The sequence below is a fragment of the Microtus oregoni genome, unplaced genomic scaffold, assembly GCF_018167655.1.
Source record: "Microtus oregoni isolate MIOR12 unplaced genomic scaffold, Mior012 000000F_ref0000247, whole genome shotgun sequence".
Classification (NCBI taxonomy): Eukaryota; Metazoa; Chordata; class Mammalia; order Rodentia; family Cricetidae; genus Microtus; species Microtus oregoni.
This window is the reverse complement of record NW_024543059.1, coordinates 93,711,628-93,737,413: the sequence shown is the minus strand read 5'-3', so window position 1 is coordinate 93,737,413 and position 25,786 is coordinate 93,711,628. Positions and strand designations below refer to the sequence as shown.

The window sequence follows — 25,786 nt, the reverse complement described above, 5'->3', positions numbered from 1 at the left end:
ATGTGGCCAGCGGGGATCAAATATTTGACATAAACCCAAAGGGACTAAATTTCAGCTCTGAGAGTTGAAGTAGGCCCGTGCTAAGTCTCCTCAAGGGAGCTTCTCCACCCTCCCAGCTCTTCCTAGCAGACCCCCAATACACACATACCCAGAACCCTCTGAGCTGCCTCTCACCCCTAGTTCAAAGAGACCCTAAAGTCTTCTTGCCCTGAGAAAAGCTGACTTTGTACCTACGGTCCTACAGTAAGGAGCTAGTCAGTGAAAGAAAGATGAACACTCCTCATGTTGGTCCACACCCCCACAGGACCTGTGACTTAGTGATGCACCCCAGGGCTAGTGCCCAGGAGGCTGTGATTTAAGGAGAAGGTGCATGCAGGATGGGACAGACAACTGGGAGGAATGCAGCGTCACAACTTCGTGGGGCTGGCCAGCTTCTCAAGGTCACAGCCTCCTCTGTAAACACCCGTGGACTATTCCGTGGTAGAAGGTGTGCCTGTCTGCTCACACATCTGCAGTGGACAGGGCGGGGAATGGAGCGGTGGCAGGGAACTAAATCACACCGAAGGAATGCAGAAGAGGTCACCCAATAGGGATTCTGAGCCCAGACAGACTAAAAGTTGGTGTTCTTCAAGTCCCGGGAGCAGCGGTACCTGCCATCCAGGAACCTGGAGCACAGGAGGCTGGGAGAGCAAGGACAGGTGTGGTGCTGGCGTTTCCTAGAAAAGGGGATCTAGAGAGAGAAGGAAGCAGTCCATCAGCCGTAGGAAAGGGTTGTGAGAGCTCCATGTAGTCAATGATGTTCGTGGGTGACCAGAAACTGAGGATACCTGCTACTGAGCGCTGAGCCACTGACCCCGAGATGCTGAGCCGCTACACGCAGTAGCAGGTACTTTCCTGAAAGCAGCCGTCAGCCGGCGGAATGCCAGCAGGGCCATTTGGGATCCGTCCACGGTGAACGTCAGGTGAAGTGAGAACCCACAAAAGTCTCTTTACCAATGTATTAGGGGTGCGATGGAGAGCAAACTCATGAATACAGATGTCGCTAATCCAGCTGCTGCAACGCAGACCAACCACAAAGCTTGCTGGAGAGTGAGCGTGGGGCCCTCTCCTTAGTTGTATCTGGTCAGTACTCAGAGAAAACCACGCCCACAGCAAGTTACCCCCCAAATGTCATTGGCTATACCAACGAGCTCCTACTACAGGAAAGGCCTGCAAATGTCTCCTCCCAGCCAACAAAAAATGTTGATTACAGACGACCACTCCAAGGCCTGGAGGGATCGAACGGCAGGACAACGACAATGGCACACAGCTAGTTCTTGGGGGAGCTAGGATTTGAACCCAGATAAGGCTGATGCTTAGCACTCAGAACACCTGTGGCCATGTACATGCATGCTTGCTCTCTCTCTCTCTCTCTCTCTCTCTCTCCCTCCCTCCCTGTCTCTCTCTCCCTCCCTGTCTCTCTCTCCCTCCCTCTCTCTCTCTCTGTCTCTCTCTCTCCCTGTCTCTCTCTCCCTCCCTGTCTCTCTCTCCCTCCTTCCCTCCCTCCCCCTCTCTCTCTGTCTCTGTCTCTCTCCTTGTCTCTCCCTCTCCCCCTCCCCCCCCCTCTGTCACACACACACACACACACACACACACACACACGATTGCAAACACTCTCACACCTCTGGTAACTGAATCTCTCTGCTTATCCCCTGGCGTCCTCAGCTCTGAGGACAGGGCCTACAGATAGCTGTGAAGGGACAAACACCCTCTTTATCCAGTGGCTCACATCAAAGAGCACCGCTGGACACCCAAGGTTCCCCCAGTATTTGAAAGGATATTTGTTTATACGTGTGTTATATGTGTGAGGGAGAGCATGCCTGTGGAGATCGGAGGACAATTTGGGAAGTCTGTAGTGTCCTTCCACCTTTGTATATGCTCCAGGACTCGAACTTGGAGCACCGTGTTTTCATAGCAAGTGCTTTTACCTGCTGAATCACCTCACCAGCCCCCAGAGGGTTTTAAATAGAGTGATAAGGAGGCTTGGTCCAGACTACCTGGGTTCAAATCCCAGGCCTTCTGTTTACCATATCTGTGACAACTGACTACCTATTTACCCTGGCTGTGCTTTGATTTTATCATCTATATAATGGGTTAATAGCTCCAATCTGACTATATAGCTATAAAAAGACTAAGACCATTTGCTTATTGAAAACTTACTGAGGACAAATGGCCTGTAGGAAGTGCTCGGCATTTGTTTTTGGTTAATGCTGATGTCCTTATCGGGAGCCATCATTCTGAGCCATCTTTCATAGCCCAAGGCAATGAGGGTGGCAGAGCCGTTCAGCTTTCAGCTTCCTGAGCCCGAGGTGGTTAGGGAAAAATCGGTGGCCTTGAGGGGAATTGGAAGAGGCGGCAGGAAGAATCTCTGACTCCAGGGAGCACTGGAGCTTGTAAAGCCGAGTCACAGATCCCGAAAGACTGCTAAGGGGAACTGGGTGTGGCTGTAGGTCCAGCAAAGCCGCTACCCTTTAGTGGCCCCACCCTCCAGAGGCTACAATTTGCAGCTACATCCCTGACCCTCCCAAAGCCGAGAGTCTCTTGGCTGTCTTGTGCCCAGAGTTGGCTGCTTAGGGCACAGAGAAGAAATCCCTCTTCGAGAAAGTTCTTTGCTGTAGCCTCAACACCATATAGGGGGCCATTTTGTGTTCTTAGATTCTGTTCCAAAAAGCAAAGGGTATTTGAGAATCTTTTGAAATCTATCACTTCAGAGTTAATTACCCTGCTCCCATTAAACATAACAGCTAAGGATGGCTGGCCTGAAGGGCTAGCAGCTTGTGTGATTGGTGTCACCATTCCACAAAAACAAAGAAGCTGTACCCTTTACCAGTAGCCTAGGACTCTGGTTGACTTCAGAAAACTCCATTTTAGTCCCAGCTGTCTCAGGACGGCTCCTTGAGCAAGTCACATAATCTGCTGTAGTTCCTCAGCTTGCTAATGAAAACCCAGGAATGCTTTAAAGGTCAAACCATAACTGTGTCTCCAGCCTGTCTAGAGGGTACAAGTGGACAATGTTACCACCCAAACCAGTGTCCAAACAGTAGCTGCAGGCCTAGGTAAGGCTGCTGCCTGGAGCCGCGACCCCGGGGCTGTCTGCTTTCCTTCCTTGGGTCAGGCTGGATCCACTGGAAGGGCGCAGTGTTAATCTTCTGCATATCATCATCAGAAGCCTCAGACTCCCTGCTCTAAGCTGGATCCAGGCTCCAAGATCCCTGCCTGCTTGCCAATGCCCCTTCACACACATGCCCATGCCCCTTCACATGCATGCCCATGTTCGTTCACACACATGCCCATGCCCCTTCACATGCATGCCCATGTTCGTTCACACACATGCCCATGCCCCTTCACACGCATGCCCATGTTCGTTCACGTGCATACCCATGTCTGTTCACATGCATACCTATGCCCCTTCACACGCATGCCCATGTTCGTTCACACGCATGCCCATGCCTGTTCACACACATGCCCATGCCTGTTCACACACATGCCCATGTTCGTTCACACACATGCCCACGCAGTGCCAGCAGAGTACCTTGTGGCTTCCTGGGTGGCACTCCTCTCCTTCCCGACCCAGTGGGGTGCACAACCGCAGGCCCCGCAGCCACAGGCTGATAGCACAGCAGGTACCTGCTCCACACTGGACATCTCGTTCACAGGCCTACAGGAGAGAGAGGGGGCCAGCCTGTTAGTGCCACCCAAGGGAAAAAGGAAAAGGAATGCTAAGCCATCTGTGGCAGGGTCTGGAGGAAGTGACTAAGAGCCCAGGATTAACAGGACTCACGGCTGAAACACCACTGCTTGGCAGGACACTGGGTCTTAGCAAAGTACCTGACCTCAACCTGGGGAACCAGCCCAACTCAGAGGCAAGGCGGTCCCCACCCCCCGGAAAAGGCCTGTTAAAAGACTCGGCTTTTCAAATATCAGTCAACAGCAGCACACTTGACTGAATTAGAACTCCCTGGGGAGGGGAAGGGAAGGGAGGGGAAGGGAGGGGAGGGGAGGGGAGGGGAATCCTTGATGGTCCAAAGCCCTGAATGACCATTGCTGAGTTATCTCAGGGAAGAATCTTTGTCCTCCAGAAGGCATTATCAGTTGCTTCTCTGCACATCTCCCACCACCTAACCCACAGGAGCCTGGTGGACAGGTATCTCCCCCAATGTTTCTCTGCTGGCCTCTCTGGGCTCCTGACACGGATCCTTCTGATTTGGGCTGCTTGGACCTGCTGGGTTAATGCCTATATAAGGAAATGTCAAACAAGCACACTTTACCCCAGAGCCAGAGTCAAGAAAGCAAGTAGGGCCTAATGGAGAAATAGCCAACCTGGCCACAGGGCACAGAGGTCAAGTGGCTTCAGAGTTGAAGTTGGAAGCTGAGTTTCGTTTTTCTCCAGTAGGAAGCCACAGAACACCTTCAGGCTGCCAGCGTGGGCCATGACAGGAGTTGGAAGCTCCAGACTTTTCCAGGTGAGGAGGTCAGGATGCCACCAGAGAAGGTACAGGTGGCAGTCACCAGCAGTTACTCTCTAACCCGGCAGGGGCACGGCTCACACCTAAGCCAGCACCCTGAACACTGAGGGTGAGGGAAGTAGGACCCTCCCGGACTCTTCTCTCCTGACAGGTGGCAGGCATGGCACTCTGGGAGGTTGGGACCTACAGCCTGGATTGTCATCATCTAAGGTGCAAGGGAGTGTGGAGAGATCAGAACTGTTTGGTTGAAAGCGTCACCTCAGCCCCTAACATCCTTATACCCAAAGAGTCTGGAATGTTTGGATCCAGGCTTCACCCCAGCCCTTGAGCACCCCTATATCCGAGGAGTCTGAAATGTTTGGGTGAAACTTTCCATCCCAAGCTCCTTGCCCTGAGAGTTGCTGCAGTCCAGACTCCACCTCCAAGAAAGCCCACCAAGGGGTGACCCCTCCCCAGAGAGGCTCAAGACCATTCCCACAGGCTACTTAAACTGCCACCCAGAGAACAAACGTATGGTCTTCCTGGTCTTCCTTTCCCCTCTCCATGGTTTTTCCCGTCTTCCTTCCTGTCTCCATCCATGGGGGGCCACCCGGGAACACTGGCATCCATTAAACCTGGGCTTTTTCTAATTTGGTTGGATTTGGTCTGATTTGGATTATTGCATGGGCGGAGATGTTTGTTGGGTCGTAAAATCTTTTTCAAGGACCTGGTGTCTTTCTGGAGTCAGAAGAGGGACATCAAAGGGACATGGGAAATGGGGGAGCTGAGCACTCCCAGATTCCTTCCCCCCAACACTGTTCTGACCAAGTGTTCATCTGGGCATAATTCACCCCATTCATTCACTGCATTGGACTAACTCAATCCTTCTCTCTTTGTGCTCTTTATTAAGGGGTGCCTCACCACCCCTTAACCTCTCTGCATCTTCCCCTGGGGACCCACTAAAGGGTGAAAGGAGGTGTTGGTGGCACCCATCTTGCCCTAGGGGCCCACTAAAGGATAAAGGGTGTTTGGCGCACTCTTCCTAACAGCAAAAGTAGACCTGATGCGGGACTCTGTGCTTCTGTCCTGAGCCTCACCAGCACGCTCTGGAATAACATGGACAAGAGGGCCAGACGTAGATTGAAACCAAGGTGTACACAAGACAAATGGGACTTGGAAGGGGGAACGAATCCATCTTGTAAAAGAACTTCCTATGGCACGCTGCCAAGAATCTTCATTGTACTAAAGACTCGATGTCAAAATCCCAGTGCCCTCCCAATGTACTTTAAACAATCTTATATTTAAATACAACTTCTCAAGACCCAACTCTGTCTATCAGAGTGAAGTCTGACCCATCTTCAGATTATATGCAGCCCCACCCCCAGGCACCTCCCAAATCCCTTTGCCTTAGGTGAATTGGAGCAGCAGCGCCTTCCTGGTTCTCAGTTCACAGTCCGTGCAGAACCCTGCTCTCCGCCCCCAACCCAAGCCTATGGAAAAGACTAGAAACTTACCCCTGTGATCACCGCACAGTGGGACACAGTTGCTAGAAGGAACACGATGAAGACTTGCACGGTACCTCTCATGATCAGTTGGGGTGAAGACAAACACTGCCCACTCCGGTGCCTCTAACCTCCTTCCACCCTGCCTTGCACTGGGCAAGCTGAGAAGGCCAGGCTGTCCCGCCCTTACCTCTTTCAAATTTATACAGTCGGGTCCAGGGCTGTCTCATCCCGCTCCTCCCTCCCCTCTCCGGCATTATTCAGATGAGCTCAGAAGCGAAGATGAGACCTGATTCTCTAACAGCATTGCATCACCATCAGAACTGATAAAAATGGACACATCGGGGGACTTTGACAGTTGCTCTAACTCTTCCGGGAGCACCACGCTTCCAACAGTGGCATGCAATTCGCTTGCTATCCATTTCTGTCTCTGCATCATTCTTCGCTGCTTCGTTCAGGGGAATGGCTTTAGTAATGAATTAAGAGATTTGCAGCATTGATTTCCTCTCACCCACACTGAACCATGCAGCCTACATGTTTATGCTCTCACACTTAAATGGTCAAGCTTTGAGTCGGCATTTACCCTGGATTCAGCATAGAGTTGGTTGAGAAGTCAGAGGTTGAGGTGGCATCTCTTCCTGACCTCTAAAAGGTTAAAATTCTCAAAATGGAGACAGAATACAGCAAGGAAAAATACATCCACGATGTTACTGCTTCTCACGATACGCAGGCGGGTCTGCTCTCTAACGGGCTCTAGACAAATACCTGTGGGCTGGTGAGTGAGTCTTCGCTGTCTAATTGATTGGGTTCAGAATCACTATGGAAACACACCTCTGGGTATGTCTCTAAGGATTGTTCCAGAAAAAGGAAATCAAGGAGGGTAGACCCACCATGGTTGTGAGGACCATTCTATGAGCTACAGATTCAGACCAAGGACAACACCAGTCGAGCGCTGGTTTTCACCAGTTTTCACCTCCCTGTGCTTTGTCACCTACCACCTAGTGCTCCTGCCTCGGTGATCTCCCTGTCATGATGGACTGTGCACCCAAGCCATGAGCTGAAATAAAACCTTCTTCCCTTCTGTTGCTTCCGTCGGCAGTGGAAAGGTAACTCATACAGCAGCAAACATCCCTGGGACAGGAACCAAGAAGATAAGGAAGCACACAGGCTCCACCCTGAAAGTATCCTGTAGAGACATGAACCTGGGCTAGGCTGTGGCCGAAAGAAGCCATGTTGGTGTTCTTCCTGTAGCATGGGGTGAGCATGAGAGTAGCCTTATCTGTGAGCAAACACACAGTGGGCTCAGATGGCAGGCGGATGGGAAGGTGACTCTGAGCATAGCCGTCCTTGCTGAAGGGAAGCCCCTGGTCCCGATCTACTGACGGACCAGAGAGACACGGTTGGATCCTTTGTTGGATCATCCATCTTCTCTGTACAATAATAAAAGCTATTTTTTCCAAGGTGTGCTTTGTAGTATATTCATACAAGGCGAGCATGCCTAACCCAAATCTCTAAAATCTAGACATCTCCAAAGTGGAGGACTTCCTGACGTAATGTTGCATGTGGAGAATTCTACACAGTGGAGCCTTGCTGCATGCACAAGAAGTCACCTAAAATACTGAAACTTACCTTTAGGCTATGTGGGTAAGGTGCTCGTGACACAGACAGAATTCAAGTTTAGACTTACACCCCATCCAAGATATACCATTGGGTATACGTAAATATTCTGAATTGGGAAGGTGACCCTGAAACCTAGGACACCCTAGGTCTCAAGGATTTCAGAGACAAGGTACTCAGTCTACGGGTATTATATAGATGATTGTTTTCCATGGTCAGAGACTTGGGGAACACTGAATACACCTACCTAACGAGTTTCTTTCTGCAGAATTTTCCAGGGTGCTTCATGTTGGCATAGGAAACATTAAGTGGAAAACACCACCTGTGGTCCATTCATCCACAATGTCATTTTCTCAAAGTGTCTTGTGGAAATAGGATTCTCACACAGAAATGTCAGCCGGCATCCATGACCAGTGAGGAAAGAATCCCAGTGGGCCTGGACACCATGGCTGGTCACCAGCACTGCCCCAGGCAAACACACCAACTTTGAACCTGATTACTTGCTAGTGTCACGAACTTAAGGATACTGCTAATCCTTGGAGACCCAGTTTTTTTTTCTTTTTTTTTTTAAGATTTATTTATTTATTATGTATTCCTCAGAAACTCAATTAACCAAGCACTCTCTGTGGCCCTCCCCCATGTCGGACCCTGAAACTGCAAGGCAGGGCATCAGATGTGCTGAGGGTAACCCTCTTATTGCAATCAGGGCTACCATGTGGCTGACAGATGCGGTGTGAAAAGGTAAGTGGCGGAACTCGGCTGGGCACCTGGAGGACTCCAAGGCAAGGAGAGGGAGGTGGAGTGACGTGAGAAGCAAGTGGGAGGGACTAGGGGAAATGATGGACAGTGCTAAAAAGGTGGGTTCCCTTATGACAGAAGAGAGCTGGCAGAGGAGGTGTGTCGGGCAAACCCTGAGCAGATTTCTATGCATCTGCAGACATGATAGAGGCTGGTGGGGAGCCGGTAATATGCAGTAGAGGGTTTGTGTGAAATAGAGGGTATATGTGCAGATCGCAGAAGCAGAGGAAGGCAGGTGGGAGGGAGGGAGGATGTGTGTGTGTGTGTGTGTGTGTGTGTGTGTGGTGTCTGAGGACAGCGTAGGGGCATTTTATTTGTATTTTAGTAAATAAAGCTTGCCTGAAGATCAAAAAGTAAAAACAGCCCCCCTGGTCAGCCTTACAGACCAGGCAGTGGTGACACACACCTTTAATCCCAGTAACCACATTAGTTGCCACAGAAACCAGGTGGTGCATGCCTCTAATCCCAGTGGTGCACACCTTTAGTCCCAGCCTAGAGAGGAATATAAGACGGGGGAGAGAGCTCTCAGACACAATCTCATTCTGAGATTCCTGGAGGAGGCAGAATCACCATTTTGGACTGAGGTAGAGGTTAGAGCCAGTGGCTGGCTGTTTTGTTTTTCTGACCTTCAGGTTGAACCCCAATTTCTGTCTCTGAGTGTTTATTAATGGTGTTTCAGGACAGGTGTGACAAGTGTAAACCCTGACCTGGTTTAGGCTCCTGAGATAGTCTTGAGGTCATGGTCGCTGCTTTACAAACACAAGGGGTCCTCCATTAACACCCTTGCTTAATCAGCCTGAACTCTGGCCTAGCTTGTATAAATGGCTTACAATGTATCGCTGTTGTTATCGGTTAGGAGGTGGCTGTGGTATGTTTTAGAACAAAGCGTCTAGACCAGTTCTGACCAGTTCTTTTTTTTGAGACAGGGTTTCCTTGTGTATTTAGCCGTCCTGATCTTGTTGTGCATCTCATGATCCTACACCACCTTGTCTTTAGGACTCCTTAGATTTTAAAAACTCGGGACCAAGTGCCCTTTAGTCCTAAGAGTTTGACTCCCCACACACAACTTTCACCCCACAACCTCCTGGGTTTCAAACAACTAAGACTTTTTGGATTCTATAACTAGAATGTGTAAAGAGGAGACAGAATTCCAGGAGCATCAGAGAACATCAACTACCTACAAATGAGAAACCTGGCAACCTGGACAAGCCTGGATAAACCTGGTTATCTACACCTGACCTATGCAACTCCTCCTCGGAACCCACGGATGAACCCAGGCTGTTCTCCTGTCCCTGGCACCTCTTCCTGAGATCTCTGCTCAGTGAGCTTCTAGAAAGGGTGGGCTTGGGGCTGGAGAGGTGGCTCAGAGGTTAAGAGCACTGACTGCTCTTCCAGGGGTCCTGAGTTCAATTCCCAGCAACCACATGGTGGCTCACAGCCATCTGTCATGAGATCTAGTGCCCTCTTCTGGCATGTAAACATACATGGAAGGAATGTTGTATATATAATAAAAAAGAAAGAAAAAGAAAGGGTGGGCTTCTCTTGCCCTCTTCTGGGCCCATGCCAGTCCCACTCTTGTTTCCATCACTCGAGGAAGCTGCTGCTCTTCTCTCACCCTTCACCTGGCTAATGTCTAAAGTGCCCCCTCCAATACCTCTTCCCTCAGCATGTGTCCTTTTGTGTCTGTCAGCATGGACACCTATGCCCTACTCACGTTTTCTCTGAAGTCTCCCATGTTTCTTCCCACCCTTAGTGACTTTCCTGAGGTTGCAAATCCATCCCAATGCATTTCACAGCCCCCGAAGTATTGATGATCTCAAGTCTGCGCTCCCAGCCCACTTGGCCAATGGCCACTTGGATATCACTCCATGCTGGTTCCTCTCTAACACCCCTGACAAAGCCCTGTCCCCCGGCATCTCTTTACATCTACCCTTCTAAACTCATTCTCATGGCTCATAATTGTAAACAACAGAATACAGCCTGGCTGGCTTAAATGGAAAAGAAATTTTAATGAGGTCGTTAAGAAGCTCATTGAATTGCTGGGTGTCTTGGGAAACAGGATAGAGCCCCGTGTTCAAGACAAAGCCCAGACCACACCACATAGTTGCCAGTGAGGACCACACCTTCTAAAGCCAGATCCTTTGTGGACACCCATGCCCAGAGCCTCTCCCTGCGTGTTGCTCTGTTCCTGTGGCAGGCCCTCCAGTATACTGTGGAACTGTGGTGTATTCTCAGCCCTAACTTCTGCACACTCACAGCTGCCTACAGTGAGCAGACAAAGCTCTCAGACAAATGCAAATCGTGTTCACACACTGTCATGCCCTCTCTGTTAAATGAGTGGTCCCACAGTACTCTGGGCAACCGAACCTGTGAACTTCCCGGATCCCTGGATGTCGTTGAGCTCATCGAGTGAACTCCACATCCTCTTCCCTTCCTCACTGCTGCTGTCTCTTCCATTTCCCCAACTAGACCGCCCCTTCAGTCTAACGCCTCTGCCATCCATCGTCCTAGAAGCCTGGAAATCTGCTTTTAGGTCCTGGAGTCACTTCAAGGATTCCTCATTGACCTCAATGTCAAGCCCAGATCTTGAGCAGAGTCCCAGGTTTTGAACTATCTCCTGGCCCATCTCTCCTTCCGGCTTCATCTGTCTTTCTACGTAATACTCCCTTTTCAACAAGACAAAGCTGCTCCAGCAACTCACTGGACTGATGCTAACATCCCTGATCTTTCTGCATTCTGGTCCCCACCCATCCAGACCAGGGCCTAAACACTGAGTTTCTATCTTGGTCCAGTCACTTACTAGTGGTGTGAATATAGGCAAGTCATCTTTCTAAATGTTAGCCATTGCTCCCCCACAGTGTTTGGACACTGTAGTGACTAGATGGTAGTTTTCAAAAGATATATTTTTATTTCATTACAAACTATAAATTTTTTAAATTAAATTAATTCTTTTTTTAAAGATAAAATCTCTCTATGTAGCCCTGACTGTCCTGGAACTCACTGTATAAACCAGGCTGACCTCAAACTCGCAGAAATCTGCCTGCCTCTGCCTCCCAAGTGAGGTGTGAGCCACCAAGCCCAGTTTAATTTTAATTTCATGTGTGTAGGTGTTTTTCCTGCATACATGTCTATGCATCACATGTGTGGAGTACCCATGGAGGCCAGAAGGAGCTGTCAGATCCCCCTAGACCCCTGGAAGTGGAGTTTACTGCCATGCGGGTGTTAGAAATCAAACCCAGGTCCTCTGCGAGAGCAGCAAGTGCTCTTAACCACTGAGTCACCTCTCTACACACACACACGCCCCGACCAGTGAATTTGACCTTATCTGAAAAATAGCGTTGAAAAACCTGAAAGGTGGCTCAGTGAGAGAAGGCATTTTCCACACAGCCCAAGGATCTGCGTTTGATCTCTGGAATTCACAATAGAAAGAAAGAAGCAACTTCCCACAAGTAAGTGTTTTCTGACCTCCACATGCATCCTCTGTGTGTGTGTGTGTGTGTGTGTGTGCACATATGCACATGTGTAGACACGTATATACACACAAAAATAAACACAAATAATGTTTAAAGCAGTGTTGGGGGTCACAGAAATGGCTTAGTAGATAAAGAACTTGCCACATAAACAGCAACACCTGAGATCTGATCTCCTGCACCAATGGAAAAAGAAAATGGGCTCAGCGCACACCCGTAACCCTAGAACTGGGGAGATACAAACAGGAGGGCCCCTGACACTTGCTGGCTGGCCAACCTAGCCAAACTGGCAAGCTCCGGCGGGTCAGTGAGAGACCCCCTCCCCAAAAAAATATGGTAAAGAGTAATTGACCTGTGGCCTTCCCGTGCATGCGTGTATACTTACATGTGTGCTAGCACGAATGCACATGTGTATGCACACACGTAGTAAGCAGGAGCAGGGGAGAGCACTCTTTGTTAAATCCCAGTTCCCATCTCACCAATGGCTGAGAAGTTTTGTTGACCATAAGGGAGCTTCAACCTCCTCGAGCTGCAATGACTCCCGATCAATATGGTGTTTAACACAAGAGGCCAAAGAGGAAACGTGCGAACATTCAGGAAGTGTGGCGAGCAAGAGGAAGACATCCTTTTCTGAAGCAAATGGGAAAGAGTTCCCACTTTCAGTGCTGTCTGAGGGAGGCCAGCCATCAGCGTTCCGAAGCGGTCTCACCTGGTCCTACTTCTTTCTAGGTATAGCTGGAAACTTGAATCAAAGGAAGCAAGTGTAAGTGGGAGGGTAGACGGAATGTCCCCAAGAGTCACTATGCCTGTCCCTGGGTCTGAGTTATGTGTGGTCAGTCCCTTATGGCCCTTGATTTTCCATAACAGCAGGCTCTTCTCCAAACTTCAGAATGCTGCAGCCGGAAGTGGTTTCGAGATCCCTTGTTTAGTCTCCTCAGCTTGGGGGAAGCTAGAAGACTCACTCTGCTGCATAGTGGCCACCATCGCGAGACTCAGGATGTTGAGCTCTACAGGGATCGCCCTCCCACCTTGCAGGGAGCCTCCTGTATCCAACCAGGGTTGATCCAACTTGTTCTCTGCATCCAGGACAGGGCACAACCAAAACTGTCAGGCAGACAGACACAGAGAAATAATTCCTGTGTGTCTTCTAGCAGTTTGGTTAAATGTGATCTGGTTACTAATCCCTTTGTTCTGCCCTTAATCAGGGAAGCTGGGGGGCCAGAAACCATAGCTAATTTTCTGAGACTTACTGGGGATATCATGGAAACCAGCTCCCTTCCTGGGAGGGAGGGGAATGACTATTCAAACTCCTTCAGAGAGGCTTTCTTCTTAGACGGCTTATAAAGGAAATGGCTTTTACTGTCCTGGCACTGCCCAGGGCCTGGTTTTCTTGGTCTTTTGTTTAACAGCATCCTAGATGGCAGGGCAAGGAAGGGAGGATGAGGACAGATACCCTTGGGTGTCTGTGTTGGTTTTCTCAGCTTGACATATTAATCTAGTGGCTTAAGCAATAGAAATTTATGTTTTCCCACCCTTTGATTTTTTTTTTTTTTGACAGGGTTTCTCTGTGTAACAGCCCTGGCTGTCCTGGAACTTGCTTTGTAGGCCAGGCTGGCATCGAAATCACAGACCCACCTGCCTCTGCCTCCACAGTGCTGGGATTAAAAGCATGTGCCACCACTGCCCAGCCAGAAATTTACTCTTATACAGGCCAAGAGTCCCGAAGTCTGAAACTGAGGTAGCCTGCAGGGCCACCCTCCTCCAGTCTCCAGGAGAGAATGCATCCTTGCCTACATAAGGTCCTGTAGCTCCTGGCATTTGCAGCAGCACCTCTGTTATCTCTGCTGTCTTCCATGGGCCCCCGCCACTGGATTTAGGATCCACTTTAGTAACCCAGGGTGATGTCATGTCAGGATCCCGTCTGTCTGCACCTCCAGCAGCTCTACAGCGGGGTGCATTAGGACCTTAGCTGATCACCCTTCATCAGTCTCTTGACATCTACATCAGCTCTCTGCTGCCCCCTCCAATAAGGCCTCCTTGAACTCCGTGGCCCTTTTAAAGCCCTCTTGGAGCAATTCTGTAACACATGCATACCACTCCTGCCCACTTGATGCCCAGGCATCTCTGCGCTGTAGGAGAGCAACCTGCCCACCGGCCCAACCTGCAAGCTCAGGAAGTAAACCCCTCCTCGCCAGAGAGACCCAAAACAGGAGTGGTGGGAGACAGAGAGAGTAAATGTGACAACCTAAAAATGTTCTGTGCTCTTTCCTGAGGGTCCAGAAAGAACCCAGTCCCAACATGAAGAATGCACTCTTTGTTGACATTCCAACTCAGGTCCAGCTCTTTCCCAACTGAGTTTCCTAAGAAGGTGCTCATTTCCATGGGGAGTGCTTCAAGCTCAGCCATTTTCAACTATGTTGGCCATGACTGATCAAAAATTATAGCCAGTGCCCATAAGCATGAACATGTTGACAGAAACTGCCAGAAAGGGCCCTGCAATAATATTTGGCCTTGTCACGTGGAATGGGCTCTGTTATTTCTTATTCTAGTCTAACCCAGATCATCTTTTAATATAACACACAGAAGGACTGCAGTATCTCTGTCACAAACAACTCTGCTATCTAGCAGGAAACCTGCCATATATACTAGGAAGCCAAGTGAGGTGGCTGAGTTCAATTAAACTGTGTGGGCCAGGCTCGAGAAATGGCTCAGAGGTTAAGAGCATAAGCTGTCCTTCCAGAGGTCCTGAGTTCAGTTCCCAGCAACCACATGGTGGATCACAACCATCTGTAGTGAGATCTGATGCCCTCTTCTGGCCTGCAGGCATACATGCAGACAGAACACTGCAGACATAATAAATAAATAAAAAAAAATTTTAAAAAGAAAAGAAAACTGTGTGGGCCAGGAGTTAAAGTCTTATCTGTGGAGCCCATTCTGAATCACTCCGGCCTTTGTGAAACACTGCTGTAGGGGCCCTGCTCCCCACATCTTTCTTCCAAGGGAAGCCAGTATTTCCTTCCTTCAGTCTCGCCCCCTCTCTGCACAGCAGTTTCCCCGGGGAGCTCATGAGCTGTGACTGCATTCCCAGCACTAGCCCTGACCCCATCAAAGTCGCCCGACCATATCATGTATCTGGCAACGTCTGTTGATCCAGAGGTGCACATGAGAGTCAGACCGGCTCAACCATCAGGAAGCGGAGAGTCTAACATCCACGCACAGGAGAGTGGCTTCTACCTGTGGTTGCATAAATCAAAGCAGGAGAACCGGAAGCCCCATTTTTCTACAGCACCATGACACATTAGAGGGTTGAAACCATCTGGAGAGAAAGGTTGAGGGGAAAGTCAATGCTGAGGATAACAAAGCAAAAGGACAAAAACTACTGGGGCTGGGTGGGTGGCTCAGCTGGTAAGAGTATTCGCCTCAAGTGCCAGAAGCCCTGAGTTCAATTCCTAGCACAGTTCAATTCTTGAGTCCCTTATTCTGAGCAAGTGAGATTTAAGCCCTTCAGTTGCCAACTGTTGTGCCCTTCCCCATGTTACAGGTTGCCGCTGGGGTCTCTTTTTATGGTATCTAAAGGAAGGAAGGGGCTGATTACTGAGGGGCATAGTTTGGTGGTTGTCTGTTTTGATTGATTGAGTAGGTCATATACTCATTTTTCCCACTATCCCCATCTCTTCTCACAGTGAATCTGACTTTGATCATAATCACGCCCAGCTATACACAGGTGGTTGTGGTTTATAGGGATTTTTTGGAAAAGTTCACTTGAAGGACAGAGTTTGCAGTCCTGCAGCTGGCACCCCAAAACGAGGAAAACACTATTATTGTCCGGAAACGTGAGTACGTGTAGCCTGACGCTGGTGGAGGTTGGAGCAGGTTCTGAGGTTGCGAGCTCATTCGTTTAGGGAGGCGTGTATGTGCAGGTGAAGGACGTAGGCTGCTGGTTACATTATTACAGTAGGGGATTGTACATAACCCAAACTAAACAGGGACCCTGCTTAAGTACCTCCTATTAGACTTCGGCTGAGGGAGGACAGACTCAGTCGGAAGGTCCCAGTTAGCAACCTGGTGGTTATTGAGGCAGAAATGGAGATGGGGCATCCAAAGTGATGCGCCCCCTCCCCCACCGTGGCCTGGGGAAGAAACAAACTGGAGTTTGCTCATGAAGGCAGCTGGAGCCAGGAGCTAGAAGGGAGGAGAGTGCTCAGTGCTACTGAGGCATGCACTCAGACACGGTAAAAATGACAGGATATGGACAGAGATGTGCTCAGATCCCAACAAAACCCCAACAGTACAGGCTGACTTCCAAGAAGACCAGGGTGGAGTTTAGCTGCAGAGGCACAAGGCTGATGGGCTGGGCAAGTGAGGAAGAACCTGAAACTGAGTAACAGTGACAGACCTGGTAGGAGACCGCTTCCTTGCCCTCAGGCCAGCCCCACCCTGGGTGAAAGTCCCAGAAGCTGTGATAGGTCCATTAAGTGGCAGGGGGACAAAGATAACTAAAAAATAAATAAATAAATATAAATTTAAAAACCAGCAACAACAAAAAATACCTGACCAACTTTGCTAAGGACTTGAAGAACTTGGTTCTAATTGCACCTCATGGGCCCCTGGCTGGGGCTAGGAGGCACAGGAGAGCAAAGATACCTAGATCTCTAGGCACCAGCGCTTGGGGCTTGGGATGTTAGGCTTCCCCTGCACTGAAGGTATGCAGAAGGAAAGAAAGAAGTCAGGACTGCACTCAACCAAGCCTGGAGAACACTAACACAGCGGGGGAGCAGATGTAAGTTAGCAGGTGCATAGAAAGCAAAAGGAGATAAAATAAGTATTTAAAGTAGCTTAGAGATGTGGCCAAAAAGGAGGCAAACAGCAAGACGGAAATGCAGAGACAAAAATCTCATTTCCTGCCCTCAGTAGACAGCACTTTGTTACCACAAAGCTTGCGTACCCCCCACCAAACACGTGCACGTCGGTATTGCTGCCCAACAGGGACATTTCATCTGACCTGACAGCTCAGTTTCCTCACAGCTAGTCCCAGTCCTCATCTTTGCTGCCAGAAGTTTTATCAAAGCTGGAGCCTCAGCCGGGCTGTGGTGGTGCACGCCTTTAATCCCAGCACTCGGGAGGCAGAGGCAGGCGGATCTCTGTGAGTTCGAGGCCAGCCTGGTCTACAAGAGCTAGTTCCAGGACAGACTCCAAAGCTACAGACAAACCCTGTCTTGAAAAACTAAAAAAAAAAAAAAAAAAAAAAAAAAAAGCTGGAGCCTCAACAATCATAACCCCCAGAAAATGTTCCGGGTGAATACAGGAAGCCGGAGGACCAGGAGACACATCGAGCACCCACCTTGTATCGTCTCATGTAACCTTCTCAACAACCCCCATGGAACAGGGAGCCTTGGGAAAGCGGGGTTCAGAGCGGTGGGAAGATCATCAGCTTTGCACTGGCTGTTCTTCCAGAGGTCCTGAGTTCAATTCCCAGCAACCACATAGTGGCTCACAACCACCTGTAATGAGATCTGGCGCCCTCTTCTGGGATGCAGGTACATATGCAGACAAAATACTGTAATAAAATAAATAAGGCTTTTTTTAAAAAAAGGAAAGACTGACTTTACTTAAAAAAACAAAAAGATCATCAACTTTGAAATCAGCATTTGGATTCAACCGTTGGTCCTCTCCACGCAGTCTAGGGACAGGCACAGATCAACAGATTCTGGTCCAGTAAATATATCTGTTGCAGAGCCATCAAATCCCATGCTGAACCAAAGAAAGATTCCATGGAAGAAGCTACTGGAATGAACAAATGAGTGGAGATCACTCAGCAGGCTTAGGAGAAGTTATCTCAGCCTGAATAAAGATGTTCCTAACTCTGGGGACACAAGCAGAGCCCAGAGCATGTTGGGAGAGGTGAGGATGCAGATTGGAAGAAAAGAGCAGTGTGCAGAGAGGCTGGAGCCCTGTACACCATGCTGATTAGCTTAGCCTTGATGTCACGGGTGATGAAGATACATCTGAAGGCGCTAGTGTCGTAGAGACCTGGGATGCACCATCCACCCCGTCTGTGATCTGCTGGAGCATGGGAAGGGACCTGTCCTGCAGACCCAAAGCTGCAGGATCTCCACACAACAGGGCAGCACAGGATATACAGGAGGAGCCCTGGTGAGTAGCCAGCCCTGATAGGGTAGCAAAAACCAGGAACCTGGAACCAGACCAATGACTCTTCGCAGTGAACACTTGCAAAGACAGATATATGGACATAGGGGTACACGGTGTGACTCATGGTGTCACATTGAAACTTCCAAGATGAGATTTTCAAGTTTTTCCCTTTTTATTTTAATTTTTCTTTTTCCCTTTTTCTTTCAAATTTTTTTTAAAGATTTATTTATTTATTATGTATACAACATTCCTTCCATGTATGCTTGCATGCCAGAAGAGGGCACCAGATCTCATTATAGATGGCTGTGAGTCACCATGTGGTTGCTGGGAATTGAACTCAGGACCTCTGGAAGAGCAAAGTGCTCTTAACCTCTGAGCCATCTCTCCAGCCCCTTTCTTTCAAATTTTGTTTTATTTGGGGTGGGGGGGGGAGGGCAGATGCAAATGGATAGGGAAATGAATGAGGTTAAAAAACATAATGTAAGAGACACATAGAATTTTTTTTTTTAAGAGGAGGGAGACCTGGGATGGTAAAATAGCTCAACAGGTAGAAGTGCCTGCTGCCAAACCGATAACCTGAGCTGGATCCCAGGACCCCATATCGTAGAAGGAGAGAAACAATCCCCACAACTCTGACCTCCACAGTATACCCTTGCATCCGCACAGGTACACACAGAGATAAATAACTGCAGAATTTTTTGTAACTTAAAAAAAAAAATCAAGAGGGCTGGAGAGATGGCTCAGTGGTTAAGAGCATTGCCTGCTCTTCCAAAGGTCCTGAGTTCAATTCCCAGCAACCACATGGTGGCTCACAACCATCTGTAAAGAGGTCTGGCACCCTCTTCTGGCCTTCGGGCATACAGACAGAATATTGTATACATAATAAATAAATAAATAAATATTTAAAAAAAATCAAGAGACCTTCAGCCAGGATAAGATAAACGGGGAGGGTCCAGCCTCAAGATTCTGAGCAAGCTCTCAGCTCTCTCAACAAACGGAGTGAACAGGGGAAGAGCCCAGACACAACAGAGCGGAATGAGGTTTTGGCGGATGGATGTCGATGGCCTTTGGGTCCTAGATTAGGTGAAGAAGAAAAGAGCAGGATGGAAGTTGGACCGGGAGGACTGCATCGACGTGGATGCCACTTGCCAAGGTGACACACACTGGAAGGGAAATGCAACCCGGGCTCCCAGCAGGAAACAAGGAGCCCAGCTGAGCCAGTCACTTTCCTCATTGGCATGATAAAATGCCTAGGAGAGGCAACCTAAGGAAGGGCTTATTTTTGGCTCCCAGTTTGAGGACGCAGTCCATCATGGTAAGGATGGAGCAGCGGCAGGAGCAGGGGAAACACAGAAAAAGCTGCTGCTGCTCCCATAGCTTCCTCCTCCCCTCCCCACCTTTCTATTCAGCCCACGATCCCCAACCAGGGGAGGCGCTGCCCACAGCCAGGGTGGGTCTTCATTTCTTTGCCAAATCTCTCCGGAAACACCCTCACAGACATCCCCACCCTGTCTCCTAGGAGATTCTAAATCCAGTCAAATTGACAATGAAGTTTAACCTTCACCACACCCATCAAATGAGGGTTGGTGCGGGTGTCACATAAATACAAGTGGGCGCACAGGACCCTGGGGCTAGGGCCAGCAGAGTAGACAGGCTACTGCCATCACCCACGGAAGAGCAACCAGGAGCAGAAGGGAATGTCTTATATAAAACATCCCTTGAGCAGAAAGACCAACCCACTCAGGGATCTCACGAGGGAGTGTGGCAGCAAAGTTCAAGCCCAGTCTTGCCTCTGTCACATGTCCCTCCACTGACAAAACCCAGGACCAATGTTGCTGAGCTCCCAGGTCATCCTCCTAGGACACAGGAGAGGGCAAAAGGTAGACAGTGGACTGGAGAACTGATGGATGCTGAAGGTCGAGGGAAGACTTGGAGAAGTAGAGCCAGTGTGGTCCAGGAACAAGTCAGGCCCTGCTGATGTTATTGCAAACAGCTAGAAGTTCTTTGACTCTGTTTGGATGAACATCATGAATAGGTGTGGGAAGCCCAGAACACTAGAGGATCATGGGCCAGACCCAGAGGCTTGTAGCTCTAGGCCTTGAGAATCAGACTTGCAACTCTAAGCCTTTTTTTGCAGGAGGGGGCAGTGATGGGGTTTCGAGACAGGGTTTCTTTATGCAACAGTCCTGACTGTCCTGGAACTCACTCTGTAAACCAGGCTGGCCTCAAACGCAGAGATCCTCCTGCCTCTGCCTCCCGAGTGCTGGGTTTAAAGGCGTGTGCCATCACCGCCCGGCTTGCAACTCTAGACTTTTAAAGCCAGCTGTTTATAGCTCTAATGTCTCAAAGTCAGAAGCTGATGACTCTGGACTTTAAGGCCAGAGACTTGTGGCCATAGGTGCTCAAATTAGAGGCTTTTTATTCTAGACTTTGAGAGCCCTCCGCTGTGAACCCAGCAACTAACATTGCAGTTCTAAGCTTCAGGTATTGGCGCCCTCAGCTCTTAGATACCAGAGACTCTGGAACTTCCAGTGGCTGCCGTCTAGTTCTCCCACTTGGCTTTTGCAATCTCTTGCTTTCCGCCGGCTCAATTCTTCACTGCCTCGGTTCTCTGCCATCTGCACTTTGCTGTTTTTCAGAGCCTCTGCTCTTAGGAGACTCTCGAGAGCTCTTCAGTCACATTCCCTGCTAAGCAAGCCAAAAGTGTGTTTCCCGTCCCAGGAGCAGTGGGAGCCCCGGGCACCCTGGGAGCCCTGGCACGAATCATTTCCAGCTACCCTTCTAGCTGCTGCAGCTTTTGAGTATCTTGAGCAGAAGAAAAAAAAAATCCATGATTTTGCCTGCTGTTCTCGCAACCAGCTCAGCACAATCAACTCATGATAGAGATGAAAGTCCGTTCAGCCTTTGTACACAAGAGCACAGGGTCCCTTCTCAATGCTGTCTATCTAAGTACAGACTTCTATAAGTGTGACACAGTCGGGTGGGGCCTGGTAATTAGCCAAGACTTGCTTGGGAATGAGGAAGGAGGAGAAATATATTGATAAACTTAGTGTTTAGGGAAAAACTTTAATTCAGGGTGTAGTCAGACAAAGTTAGAGACAGATATGAGCCTACAGGAGTTTCTGGAGGTCTATGTGCCTGGCCTTGAACTTCTAGCTGCTGGGCATGGGCTCTAAGGGGCTGTTTGAGAAGAGCAGGGTGAAATGGCTTCTGAGGTAAACACTGGTAAGGTTATTCTGTGTGTGGTAGTTGGGTAGTGTTATCATAGCAATTGTGACAGAACTTCTTCCCGGGTTCCACTAAGCCAAGACATAGCTCAGGCTCTCAGTGAGGGCACAAGTCCCCCCTTGACAAACCAAACCCCTGAAGATTAGGGAACCCAACCCCTCACCTCTCCTATACAGCATACAGCCAGCTTACCTCCTCCTCATAGATCTGTCTACACGGCAAAGCTAAGAGACATAGCAAGGCCTGCAACAGCCAGTTTCCATGCTCAACGACAATAGATCCGAAAGATCGTCTGGAGGCTGTGGTAAGAGAGCTGCCATGAGGAAGCAGTGGTCACTTGCTAGACCCTGGGAAGGTGCCTCAGAGAGCTTCCTCATCACCCTGGCTGAGTCACACAAACACTCAGGGGTTAAACCCAAGATGATCCCTGTATGATGTAGATGGCATATCAATACAGACAGAACCTATTTACCGCCCATCCGAATTCCACGCCAGGGCCTTACCCTGGAGAAGACATTACTTCCATCCAGTGTTGATTGAATGCAGCAATAAACAAAGCTGCCCGGGGACTGCTGAAATCCAATGCTTTAGACTAATGATAAATCTGCACTAGCCAATATCCCACTACAATTAGTCAGCCACACGCCCCTGCAAAGTCCCCCAGGGAGACAGGAGCTGGCCCAGTTCAGGAGCTCACCACCTCTCATTAAAGAATAATCCTTCAATTCCTTAAACTGCATAGAGAGTGCATGGGTTATTGCTATGGCATTATTATCTAATGCAAACTTACATGGCCTTTCATGCATTTGAGAAGTTTCACTGAACTAAATAAAAGCAGTTAAAAACAATTCCCTTGGTGACAGATTAGAAACCTTCCTCAACATGACATTTGCAACTTCCTTCTTTTTCTTCCCAAACAAAATTTGGCATTGAACGTGCATTTCTTTAAGAGGTGAGATTCGGGGTGTGGGGGACTTCCATACAGTCTGCATTTCCTATGTGACCTGAAGACCTGAGCTACACACATAGTAGCAGTGACAGGAATCTGTCACTTGGTGTCCCTGAAGGAGAGAGCGACCAGCTCCCCTGCTGAGCTGCCCTGCATAGAGGAAGAAAGACTCTCAGACTAGGAGGGGCCATGTCTGTGGCAATGCCAAAAGATCTACATCTTGACTTAAATCCGAAAACAACGAGGCAAGAAAAAGAATTCTTGCTTCTGTTTCAACACAGCGTCCTCCATCTGTCCCTCCTCTCCCGTTCTATGAGAAAACAAGTGAGCAAACGTGAGGTCTTCTGGGTATTTTATTCAACAAGAACCTAATGCACAGTTTATCCTGGGGTGGAAATTAGTTCAGAAACAGCCAAGAGCTTCGATCCTGAGGGCAGGGCTGGCTGCTTCACAACAGCTGCGAGAGAAGAGCCTGGAGACGGAGCCTGAAGCCACCTCTAGGCTCAGTGGGAAAGTGCCAGTGTTAACCGTTGGTGTCTGCCTGAGGCAGTGTGAAAAAAGGAAGCATACATGAATGTATTTTCTAACCAAGGGAATCTACAAAGAAACTATCCATTTATCCTTTAAAAAAAAAAATGAGATAAGGGGCTGGAGAGATGGCTCTTCCAAAGGACCCAAGTTCAATTCCCAGCAACCATATGGTGGCTCACAACCATCTGTAATGGGGTCTGGCACCCTCTGCTGGCCTGCAGACATACACACAGAATATTGTATACATGGTAAATAAATAAATAATTTTTTTAAAAAGAGATAAAAAAACTATAGGTTCAGAATCACAGGGATTTCAACTTCTAGGGGGAGCCCCAAGGTTATGTTTTTGTCTATGATTACAGAAATCAATTCAAGAATGTAGTTCGCCCCCAAGTTGAGGTTCCCCTGCTGGAATCACATGTCTTCCTTTGGGAGCTGCCTGTGGACTGATGATGTAAGGATCAGATTCTCAATGCTTTCCTCTTCCATCCCGAATGGTTCACAAAATAAAGCAACTTCTGCCTGAGTGTGGCCGTGCACACCGGTAATCCCAGCACTTGGAGCACCACGGCAGGTAGAGAGTTTAAAATCTGGGCTATATAGCAGGGCCCTACTATGCTTCCCTTTAAACGCCAGTGCTCAGGAATCAGAGGCAGAGAAGATCACGGTGAGTTACAGGCCAGCCAGAGTTTAATGGCGAGACCCTCAAAGGAACTGACATACTGGACAACAAACAAAAATAACAAAATCAACTTTTTAAGAAAAGGCTTTTGGTAAAGAGCCAAGGTCGGCCCTGGGAAAGGGCTGATGAGGGGACAGCGAGATGACTCAGAGGGTAAAAGTGTTTGGTGATCTGAACCCGAGGAGAAACGAAAGCCTAGCTGCAATGGCGCACACCTGCCGTCCCAGCAGCCTGTGCCTGCCTGCGCAGGTGGAGGCGGAGAACTGCCAGAGAGCTAATGGCCAGTGGGCCTGACGTGCACAGTGCAGTGGAAGACGCAACAAGAGAGACCCCGTCTCAGCAAGGTGGAAGGTAAGAACTGATGCCCAAAGGCTTGTACTCTGACCTCCACACACGTGCCATGGTGCATGCATGCCTGCAGTCACACATATGACAGGGGGCAGGGGAGGGAAGATTAACAATAATACTTCTTTTAAAAATTTTATTAATTTTATTTTATGTATATTGGTGTTTCCTCTGCATGCATATCTGTGTGAGGCTGCCAGATTTTAGAGTTACAGACAGTTGTTAACTGCCATGTGGGTGCTGGAAATTGAACCTGGATTCTATGGAAGAGCAGTCAGTGCTCTTAACAGCTCTACCATCTCTCCAACCCCCACAAAAATACTTTTTTAAAGAATTTTTTTAAGGCTTTTCATCTTTTTGAATACAAGTTCCTTCTAGAAACAGCACCACGTTCGATGAGGTCATATGACCTAGACACAGTAGCCAGCATGACTCCTGTAGGATCAGAGATTTCCCCCAATGTTGAGGTAGTCTTGATCCTTTCCTAGACTGGTAATTATTCTCTCGAAGTGGTTCTTTTCAGCTCTGAGAAAGATAAGATCTAGTGGCTTCAGGTCAAGGTCAGTGGTTCCCATCATGCCCACAGAAGCGCACATTTGAGAATTGTTTCTCAGAGGTCACTGGCAGATTCCCTCCAGGAATGGAACCGGAGTGGAGTTAGCCATCCTGATAGGGATGTGCACACCTTACCAGTTCTGAATCTACTGTGCACATGACTTGAAGGCATACTCTGGCTGGAGTATCCTTCCAGCAAGAGCACTCGCAGTGTGGATCCATTTTTCTTGTCCTCTCTGACAAACCTTGAACATGATAACAAATCCACGCTGAATATACTTGGAAGGAGCGTGGAAAATTAGAACTACTGAGAGAATGTCAGTGTCTTTGGGGACACTGAGAGGCCACAACAGGAACCACCTTGCAGGTTAATGGGCGACTAAAATAAAAGGTTTGTAGTTAAGACAGTTAAGAATAAATACCCGGGCTGGAGAGATGGCTCAGAGGTTAAGAGCATTGCCTGCTCTTCCAAAGGTCCTGAGTTCAATTCCCAGCAACCACATGGTGGCTCACAACCATCTGTAATGGTGTCTGGTGCCCTCTTCTGGCCTGCAGGCATACACACAGACAGAATATTGTATACATAACAAATAAATAAATATTTTAAAAAAAGAATAAGTACCCATTTCTCAGACCTGTTGTAAACTGCAAAGTGGGTTTCTCAGCCTACACTAAACCTGGGACCCCAACTCATGATGCATAGTTCCTTCGTTGTGTTTGTCTAGCAATGTAGATCAGCCAACTCCCCCCTTGAACACCTTAACTCTCTTATAAAAAGGACCTCAAGAGACCAGTAGGGGTTGCTCTCTCTAACCCGACAGGGTGAGACAGCCTGCGGGCCAGTCCTGGGTGCACCCCAAAATACAGCTTGCTTTATTAGACAATCATGGATTTGGTCTTTTCTCCTCACAATTCTCAGATTTAACAACAGAGCCCAGAAATCAGGTCTGCGATTAGATACAGGAGGAGAAAGTTGGGCAGAACCTGCTTTGGAGCGCTCATAGACGTGGCCCTGGTGATGGTTTTAAGCATGGAAACACCTCGCATGGCTGCATTTTGCCTGTGTGTGCATGCATGCACAGGTCTGAACAGAGGGGAAAACAGCTTGGAAGGAAAAGGGTGATCTTCTATTTCAACGCGGTGAAAACTCCCAGGTCTGGGTTGTTTGGATTGTCTCGATTTTCTGTTTGAGCAATTAAAACCAGTGAAATCTTATTTTAAATAATTATGAAAGGGAGGGAAAATGAAATGTAAAACAGAACGTGAGTAAGTCATTTAGAGCTGAGCACTGAGTCTCATGTTTGGGGTCTTTATTAGCTGACGTTCTTAGACACATTATTGCACTCTTCCAGGCCTTTAATTTAATCTTCCCTTAGATCACTGAAGCACTGCTTAAAACAAAAGGCCAGACCTACGGCTCTGCTGTTTCCAGCACAGAGGTTCTCAGCAGCCAATCAAAGGTGGACAGTGCTGAG

The 25,786-nt window shown here is 48.6% G+C and overlaps 1 protein-coding gene and 1 pseudogene across 1 annotated transcript; one reads left to right on the top strand and one right to left on the bottom strand.

Moving 5' to 3' along the window:
* Positions 1-610: 610 nt before the first annotated feature.
* On the bottom strand, positions 611-6,070 carry LOC121453714 (prokineticin-1-like). Its single transcript, XM_041660655.1, has 3 exons — positions 5,999-6,070; positions 3,572-3,697; positions 611-730 (listed from the first exon to the last, which is right to left on the bottom strand). Exons 1-3 carry the CDS (start codon positions 6,068-6,070, stop codon positions 611-613), a joined length of 318 nt encoding a protein of 105 aa, XP_041516589.1.
* Positions 6,071-8,329: 2,259 nt separating this feature from the next.
* Positions 8,330-25,786, top strand: part of LOC121433403 — a 42,798-nt pseudogene continuing 25,341 nt past the window's right edge.

What these genes read in the sequence shown, in the direction of transcription:
- LOC121453714 (XM_041660655.1), bottom strand. Translation starts at nt 6,070, where the DNA reads ATGAGAGGTACCGTGCAAGTCTTCATCGTGTTCCTTCTAGCAACTGTG. An exon ending in ACTGTGCGGTGATCACAGGG is followed by an intron (nt 3,698 to 5,998) that starts GTAAGTTTCTAG and finishes TCTCTCCTGTAG; the next exon opens with GCCTGTGAACGAGATGTCCA. An exon ending in GCCACCCAGGAAGCCACAAG is followed by an intron (nt 731 to 3,571) that starts GTACTCTGCTGG and finishes TTCTCTCTCTAG; the next exon opens with ATCCCCTTTTCTAGGAAACG.